We start from the raw sequence: 8457 nt of genomic DNA on the forward strand, positions 1-8457 counted from the left end.
CCCAGTGGTGACTTGTGTTCCTGGTGTTGTCTTACTGCTTACAGTTGTTTCTTTTGAAGCTGTGGTCTGTCCAGGCTGGGTTGTGGGTCCCTGCGTTGTTGATCCTGTAGCTTTTACGGTTGTGGTGACAACAGATGGTGTGGATGTAACAACTGTTGTTTCTGGACTTGCGGTTGTGCCACTTCCAACTGTGGTGGTGGTTTCAACAACAGCAGTTGTAGAGGCAGTAACTGGCCCAGTGGTAATACCTGTGTTAAAACCAGATAGTAATTTTAGTTTTCACTGGTTAAATATATACCATGACAATTCCATTTTAAAATATAACTTAAAGAAATTTTCATGATTCACAACCTGAGGTTGGTCCAGATGTGCTGAATACAAAAGGTGTTGTTGTTGGGCTTGGTGTTGTTGTTAAGCAGGCAGTCATTTTTCTAATTATGTTTCCATTTTCTCCACATACAGCTGTGATGCAGTTTCCAAGGCCATCCGTGGTGTTGTAAATGGTTTCTCCATAGTTGTATATTTTTCCGTTGACGTAGCATTTACACACTGGAAATGGAAAGTTTTAAGCATCATTTTTAGCATATAAACACAGAAAACATCCCTATTCACTTTACACCTCTACATTTGTCAGGATTTGCCTGATGCACTAATGTAAAATTCTTGTTTTTATGTAAAAATTAGGACAATTTAGAAACTGTGCAGTTTGAATATGTTCACAAAAATTAGATGTAAAGCAAATTGTATTTTTTCTTACATTTTGTACTGTACATTTTGTCTATACTTACAGGTCACATTGTAGTTGCATCTTAATCCACTGACAGTGCACGAACTGTTGCATAGAAGGAAATTGTCAGTATATATTGATCTTTAACATGTATTGATTTTAACTGTAATATAAATGTTTCCTAATGTTGCTGACCTTCACCAATGCCCTTTCTACATTTTTAGCTTTGCTCTTTGTCTTAGATTTGAATTATTCTTTTTTACCTTGATTTAAACAAAATCTTGAACATTTGATGTCTGAACAATAAAGCAGCTGCTGCCCTCACTTGTGAAATGAGTGTCACAGATGCTATATGGAGTATTGACTCCCCCTCTTTTGGTTGTGACAGCTTTCTTTGTCATTATTATTTCTATCACTTCAGCTACTGCATTGTAGTAAAGTTCTTCTTGCTCCTGTAAAATTCTGCTTGTCATTTAATTTTCCTCGCTGCTGCTGGATAATAGCAGCTGATGATCCACTCATCCATGTTTTTGCTAGGCCTTCACCCACCTGCATCATACCTACATGGCTACTTCAGGAAGTGAACGTACCAATCATAACAGTTCTCTGACTCGGTCTTTTCACCAATGTCGTAATGGTGTCCTTTGTCATCATAGCAGCCACATTGTTCCCAGGAGACGCACATCATGCTGTCTTCATCAAAGAAGGGCTTGGATGGAGGACACTGCGGGTAGCAGCCTGCAGCAACGTTAACAGGTTTGGATCAAGAGAAAACTGACTGAATGTAGTCCGATAATGGTTAATCCACAAAATTCACCCAAAATCTTTTTTTAATTGAAATGTATGCGAAAATTGCTGATTTAAATATCTCTAAATCAATCCATTAATCTTCCACGATGCCGCCCAAATTTCTGTAAGCGGTGAGATTCAAATTTGACTCCACATCATATTTTTGGCCAAATTTTCCAGCTGCTCAGAGTCACATTTACATTCGAATGTGTTGTCAAGAGCTCGTGGTTGCTGGACGTGACACAGAATATTTTTAGTTCAACATACACAAACAGGAAATGGTCAGATAATAATTGATATTTAACATGGTGTAAATGAACAGAAATGATTATTTTTGGTTGAATTTGAATGTTGTACATACACATCGGTGTCATATGAGACCAGACTTGACTTGAATGTTTCTTTCCCATTTTTATTGTAAACAGTTTTCTGTGTGATAAGTTCAAACCAGTTCTCCTTATTGCTATATATCATTTGAATCCCACTTAATGCCCAGATTATTCCACTGTACCTTCCACAGGGCTGATGAGGGTGGAACAGTTTCCGGAGGGATTCCGACACGTCTTCATACAGTCAACTCCACAAGGCTTGTAGTGCCACTCACAGTTGCCATCGTTGTTATAGTAATCGCAGAAAATAGCTGGGAAAATGTTGAAATAATGTTATAACCCGTTATCCCTGTAATGTAGCTAAAGTTAATAAAGACTGAATGCTGATTTTCCTCTGCAAACTACACTCTCTCGTCTAGTTCTGATCCAAAGTGCATTTGATGCTAAAGGAAGATAATTGCACATACGACAAAGCTTGGGAGTTCTCCACTTGATGCAGGCGCCAGCTTCATTACAGGCTTTGGCGTAGGAGGCAACAGCAGTGCAGAGACACTCACAGTCCCCCCCGCTGTCACAAGCACACGAGTCTCTGACACAAGAGTCGAAGTATGGACCCGGGTCAACCTTAAACACACAACAGTGATCTCTTCAGCTGCAGCGGCCTCAGAACATCCCAGAAACATCCCAGCACCATTTCAGTTGGAGGAAAGCAAAGTTGTGAGTACTTTTCATGGTACCTTTAAGTGACAAGTCTGGAAGGTGGCGCTAGTGATGATGCTACACTGTTTCATGGACCAGGCGGCTCGGTAACGGTTCTTGGAACAAGGGTTAGTGACCAGCTCGGCATCTGGGCAGCTGGACGAAACCTTCCAGCTGTTACCAAATGTTAGAACATCTGTAACGGTTTCATGGGAGCGCGTGGTGAAATCATTTTTGCTGTTGCCGTCGTTGTTTCCGCACAGTCCGCACACGTTACCCTGCCGGGGAAGACATTCTTGTTACGCACACCATCAGTAATAATACATGTAATAACAATATTATATATGCTTATAACATTCTAATCTTATCTGTATTTATTTTATTTTTTTTCTGTCTCTTTACTCTGCATACGCTGCTACTATAATTCAATTTCCCCACGGGGATGAATAAAGTTCATCTTAATCTTAATCTTAATCTTAATTACAACACAGGTTTACCTGGTACTTTGGACTGAGTTTAACAAAGACACTTGTCTTCTGGTCCCACATGACCACAACTCCAAGTTTGACTGTCACCACCATGTAAAGCCCCATCCTGCGTATCTGGAATGGGAGCACCGTGTTGCTTCCTTTCACCACAGTGAACTTCTCATCTTGGAGGAGGAATTCACTGTCCTGTTGAAATGTAGATGAAACAATTCTCATTCTTACTGGTTACTAGTGAGGCGCAAACGTCTGATCACTCATTGTCTCGACGGTAACAGCAAATGTGGAATGTTGAATTCAATTCCATGCGGCATCATTTCAGCAGGATGAGAGCAGGAACAAGAGATCAGCCACTGAGATCCTTTAGTCACACAATGTTACTGTGTCATTGGAACTCATCAAATCACCAATAAATGCCAGCTGAAACCCTGTTGATTCATTTGATCGTTACTGAACGTGGATTTTTACCTCCACAAAGATCTTGAGGGCCTTGGAGCAGGTGGTTCCTGTGGTCCCACACAGAACGTTCTCTGTCAGAATCCTGAAGCTGCCGTTGTTCTGAGCAGCGCCGCAGTGGTCCTGAGGACAGCGCAACGCCCCGTCAACGCCTCGTTCCCAACAGAGCGACACATCCCAACACCTTCACTCAGAGCAGAGCGGCGCGTGGCCGACATACCTGCACAAGTGTGTATTCACACTCTCCGTTGAAGTCAAACCTCTTGTCGTCAAATGTGGTGTAGTGACCGTCCCCATAGATCCCACAGACCGCGTCGCACTCGTTGCGGGTACATACGAACTTGCGCTCGATGCAGTAGCTGTGGGAACACCAACCAGACACACACTTTCAATCCCTCTCGCTTCTATTCCCGTGCCAGCATGTGTGTGTGTGTGTGTGTGAGAGAGTAACTGTGGACACACCAGGTGTTGCAGTCCACGGTCAGTGACTCCCCAGGCTGGTACAGCTGGCCGCTGTGCACACACGGACAACTGGTCTCATTGATGCAGCCTCCTGCTCCATCGGACACCAGGCCGTCAGGACACACACAGCCCGACGTGCAGCCCGTGCTTATCTGCACTCAGCCAGAAAGGAGAGGATAAATGCCACGCGTCTACACACTTGTATACGTGTGTGTGTGTGTGTACATACACATGGAGGCATGTCCAAATTGCCACAGCTCTTGTGACACTCGACACCAGTGGTTCCAGGTGGAGCAGCAGAACAGTCCAAGTGAATCATGGGTGCAACACAAGCCGCTGGATGAATGACACAGCACAAAAATGACCTTCGGTCATGTGACTGTAACAGTTAAAAAACCGAAACATTCCAGTCGCGCAAACGTCGACGCCTACATTGCTCAGGTGTGCCTCCGGGACAGTTGAGAGCTCCGTGTCTGCAGATGCTGGAAGATCAGAAGGATTCCTTATAAAGCTGTGGACAGTGAGGCATCAGAGCCGTGTTTGTTCCATACTGCACACATTTACCATGTGACGCCGTCTTTGGTGTAGGCCTCTCCGGCGTTGATGACGGTGTCTTTATCGTAGCAGGGACAGTTCTCTCGCGGCACACACAGCCCGTCGTCATCCATGTAGGTCCCTTCGGCACATCCGCAACCGTCCACCGGGCTGAAGCTGATCTGGCACGTGTAGTCAGTCTGGCTGAGGGAGAGGCAGGAGCGGCCACAGGCGGTCATGTTGTAGCTGTACACGGTGTCTTCTGGGCACTTGATGAGGGTGCCTGGGGGGGGACACAACGGGGATGTTGGCGTCTAATGCGAGCCGGGCGAGGAAGGTGACGGTCACAGGTGTTTAACGTACCGCAGATGGTCGATCTCCAGCCACGGATGTGGATCCCTGCTGCGGAACATGCGTACACATACGCAGACACTGCCGCGCACATGCACTCCTCGCTCTTCTCGCAGGAGCAGCTGTCGTACATGCAGTTCTGTGGGGACGCACAGCGAGATCGTGAACAGGGGAGCTCCAACGAGAGGCTGGGGATGCTGCGTCTGCACACTTACGTCTTTGTATTTCTCTGGATTGATGATGGAGTGACACGGGGAAAACACCCCGTGGGCGTCTGTGAGCTTGGAGCACCAGAACTGGGCGTAGTTCTCTAAAGAAGGTGCAACAAGGAAGAGTTGTGAGACAGGAAGTTCTGCAGATAAAAGCCACGGGAGGAGAGGCCGGCAGTACCCTTGGTGAAGCTGAGGCTGCAGGGATGTCCGAAGGTCAGTGCGACGTCCAAGCAACTGGCCGATGTTTTCCAGCTGTTGGCGAAGGCCGCAGCCGTTCCCTCCACCAAGCCGCTGATGCCCGTGAAGTCATCGGTCATGATCTTGTTGAAATTCCCACACAAACCTGTTGAGACAGGAGAGTCGTTCTAAATCTGATAAGGTTGTTGACCCAGTCAGATTCATTTGCTGGTGACCACAAGTTTATCTACAGTGGTGTAATTATCGTGTAATTAAAGGCGTAATCTGCTAACCAAAGACTAAGGAAGGTGTTCACATATAGCAGATAACAGTGTGGAGTGTATTTAAGGATGCTAACGTAAGTAGTAGTAGGCTTGTTTCTCTGTTTCTGTGTTGCTATCAAAATGGCGAAGAAGACGAACCGGCGGTGGTTCCGTTCAGCGAGGAGTCGGCTGAGACGAAGACCTGCATTATGGGGGACAGCTGGACCATCAGCTTGATACCAAAACTGGTGCTTATGAGGGTGTAGAAGGAGGATGGCTTGAAGACACTCAGGTATGCTGGGAAGTCAACGAAAAAAGCTTTCTCAGATGCTTTTCAGCTGAAGTTGTGGCTTTGCTTAGTTTGGGTAACTCACATTTGAAGAGTGGAAGCTGGGACTCGATGCTGTTCACAAACACTTTCCCAGATGACTTGACCTTGATCACCTGGTGGAGAAGCACACAAGACCTGTAGAGTCGAGCCGGCGACGAAAGCGGGCGTATTTCTGCGTGTGCCCACCTCGTTGTTGCTGTTTATGTACAGAGTAACTTCCTTGAGACAGCTCCTGTGCTCCGACAGGCCACACTTGGTCAGTTTCACTTGCACGTTGAAGCGGTTGTCTTTGTCCTGGAACACACCGGGTTCAGAAGACGAGGCCACATCCCTCTACATGCACTGCACTCGTAGTTTAGTTAATGTGCGTTACCTTAGCCAGGATGTAATTACAATCTCCATGGAAGGTGTAGACCTTCCCATCAAAGGTGTTGATGTGAGCTCCTCCCTCCACAGAGCAGATACCCGGACAGTTTTCATCTGAACAAGTCCACTCACCACCCTGACAAGCACTGTTAGCACACACACACACACACACACACTTAAGTCACCACACAATAAACGAGTTCCGAGACTTCAAAGACATGCCCTTTTCTTAATTTCACAGTTCAATTTGTCGCTATGCTAATTACTCCACCAAAAAAGCTAACAGCATCTGTTATACTTGTTGTTCCTGGTGCCTCGTTGAGGACGCTACTCCCAACTATGCTGAGCATTTGTTCCGTCTCTACCTTCATGAACTTACCAGATTCCACAGCTGTGACTATAGTTTTCTCCAGATCTGTACGTCATGTTGTTGTGGACACAGGGGCATTCGTTTTGGGCAACACAGCCGGCCATGGCGATGTCATCAAAGACCGTCCCTGAGGAGGACCAGACAAGGTTGACCCTGAGCACGTGCACCTGCCAAGCAGGTCGTTGAGCATGTGAATACCTGCGGGGCAGCTGCAGCCATCATGGCAGTGCTGGTCACACGTCTTGCTGGCAGACGGGTTCGTGCACGTGTCCTGACACGAACTGCTGCATTCGGAGTACTCCATGTTGTACGGACACTCGTGATCTGTGGACACCACCCATGTCAGTGCTGCTTCCGCTACCATCCTCCGATACTGGAGCAGATTGGAACGAGGTCTTACGGCAGAAGGTTTCGTTCCTCCACTGTTGGGGCTTCCCACCGGCGTAGACGCACTGTCTGGAGAACTCCGAGATGGTTTTGCAGAGTAAGGCGTCGGTGCTGTTTTCAGTGGCGCAGGTGTCCTTCATGCAGACTGTACGAAAGGAGTCCATGTCCAGAAGATTCCCACAGCCGCTGAAGGGAGCGCTGGCGAAGATCTCGTCACATTGGGACTGAAACATCGTTTGGAGGGAATCAGCGATCATATTTTAGGGTTGTTGTTTGTTTTTTTTGTGGGGCGGCTGAAGTTTACCTTCTCCCCACAGCTGACGTCTGGCTTCGCTTCCTCCTCATTGCAGAGGTGCGTTGGGTCGTTCACCTTATAGATTTCAGCGAGGTCGGTGGGCGTCAGCGGGATCCCTGCAGCACAAAACAATCGTAGGAATCGTAGGAATATTGATGTCCGGACATCCTCGAGGTGGCGGCACCGGGCCGTTGACCCTCTTACCTTCGGACACCAGGTCGTTCGGCTCCCCGTCGAAGTTTCCACACAGCCCACATATCTGGTTCTGGTATTTTTTGTCCAGTTCAATCTGCGAGAATAAAACACACACTTGATATTTGCTGGCATCAACAGTGTCTGGTGGTAACTGACGAGGAACAGCTGCACTTTGATCTCTTTAGTTTCTACAGAAAAGGCGGCGACCACTAGAGGCCGTCGTGCAGTCGAAGTCCTGCCGCGTCCATCGGTGGAACGTCTGTGACAAAAGAAGCTCTAATATTGACAACTGCCTGATGTCAGTTGACACTGAGCCAATCGGAATGTTCCCATCCCAACCTTAGCTAACCAAATATACCCACCATATTTGTCTAATCCCTCAGCCACGCTCGGGAGGGTTACATTGACGTTGTGGTAACCAGGATGGAACTACTGTTCTTTCCAGGACCTCTTCTACCACCACTCCGGGACTCAGTTCTTTTTTGATCCATATTTGTCAATTCTTAAGCCGCAAAGTCGCCGACCACAAACGTGCTAACATTGGTTTGGAAGAATCCAGTGACCTCCACTAAGTAAATATAGGAACTGTGAATATCTAGAAACAAAAGAGCTTTCCCACGCTGGTCACACGAGTGTTGGCAGGCAGAATTTATGCGAGCGGAACAACGGCTGTAACGGTTAGAGTTCAGCCACGAAACGAGTCCGGTAGCGCCGGGCTACCCAGACCCAGACAAACCTCTCGTGTGGTTTTTCTGTGTTGTTAAGTTGATTTGTTCAGTGTTGCTGCATCACTGGCAGCGTTTGTAGGAGACCTGATTGACCAAATCTGGACTTTTGCTGTTTTCTTTTCAAATTGCTGACTTGTTGACAGATTTTACTAAGACAACAGAGATGATCAGATAACCGGTAGTGGCAGCAAGCGTCGGTTAGCGTTGTGTATTTTGACCAGGTGAACATGAAGTCGCACGTCTTACTTCAAGAGAGTCGTCCAGGTTCCAGAACACTCGGATCCCCAGTTTGGTGTTCACG

General features: G+C 47.0%; 1 protein-coding gene and 1 long non-coding RNA gene across 2 annotated transcripts in view; one reads left to right on the top strand and one right to left on the bottom strand.

The window, feature by feature from the left end:
- Positions 1 to 241: 241 nt before the first annotated feature.
- LOC130521504 (mucin-5B-like) overlaps positions 242 to 8457 on the bottom strand; it is a 9685-nt gene continuing 1469 nt past the window's right edge. The window contains exons 4-29 of the mRNA XM_057025104.1: positions 8403 to 8457; positions 7438 to 7522; positions 7243 to 7349; positions 6952 to 7162; positions 6750 to 6875; positions 6561 to 6678; positions 6189 to 6327; positions 6002 to 6109; positions 5859 to 5928; positions 5644 to 5781; positions 5223 to 5387; positions 5048 to 5142; positions 4845 to 4971; positions 4512 to 4764; positions 4380 to 4429; positions 4177 to 4283; positions 3948 to 4099; positions 3706 to 3844; positions 3498 to 3608; positions 3042 to 3218; positions 2583 to 2822; positions 2313 to 2469; positions 2028 to 2156; positions 1318 to 1465; positions 789 to 832; positions 242 to 549 (exon numbers count right to left, since the gene is read on the bottom strand). The exon at positions 8403 to 8457 is cut by the window's right edge and continues 60 nt beyond it. Of these exons, the coding sequence (XP_056881084.1) occupies positions 338 to 549; positions 789 to 832; positions 1318 to 1465; positions 2028 to 2156; positions 2313 to 2469; positions 2583 to 2822; positions 3042 to 3218; positions 3498 to 3608; positions 3706 to 3844; positions 3948 to 4099; positions 4177 to 4283; positions 4380 to 4429; positions 4512 to 4764; positions 4845 to 4971; positions 5048 to 5142; positions 5223 to 5387; positions 5644 to 5781; positions 5859 to 5928; positions 6002 to 6109; positions 6189 to 6327; positions 6561 to 6678; positions 6750 to 6875; positions 6952 to 7162; positions 7243 to 7349; positions 7438 to 7522; positions 8403 to 8457 (3463 nt within the window). The 3' untranslated portion in view covers positions 242 to 337. The remainder of the gene's footprint in view (positions 550 to 788; positions 833 to 1317; positions 1466 to 2027; positions 2157 to 2312; positions 2470 to 2582; positions 2823 to 3041; positions 3219 to 3497; positions 3609 to 3705; positions 3845 to 3947; positions 4100 to 4176; positions 4284 to 4379; positions 4430 to 4511; positions 4765 to 4844; positions 4972 to 5047; positions 5143 to 5222; positions 5388 to 5643; positions 5782 to 5858; positions 5929 to 6001; positions 6110 to 6188; positions 6328 to 6560; positions 6679 to 6749; positions 6876 to 6951; positions 7163 to 7242; positions 7350 to 7437; positions 7523 to 8402) is intronic.
- Positions 1314 to 2246, top strand: LOC130521507 (uncharacterized). Its single transcript, XR_008949349.1, has 2 exons — positions 1314 to 1483; positions 2037 to 2246. It is a non-coding gene; the product is annotated as an uncharacterized LOC130521507 (long non-coding RNA).

This window comes from Takifugu flavidus, chromosome 2 (assembly GCF_003711565.1).
Source record: "Takifugu flavidus isolate HTHZ2018 chromosome 2, ASM371156v2, whole genome shotgun sequence".
Lineage (NCBI taxonomy): Eukaryota > Metazoa > Chordata > Actinopteri > Tetraodontiformes > Tetraodontidae > Takifugu > Takifugu flavidus.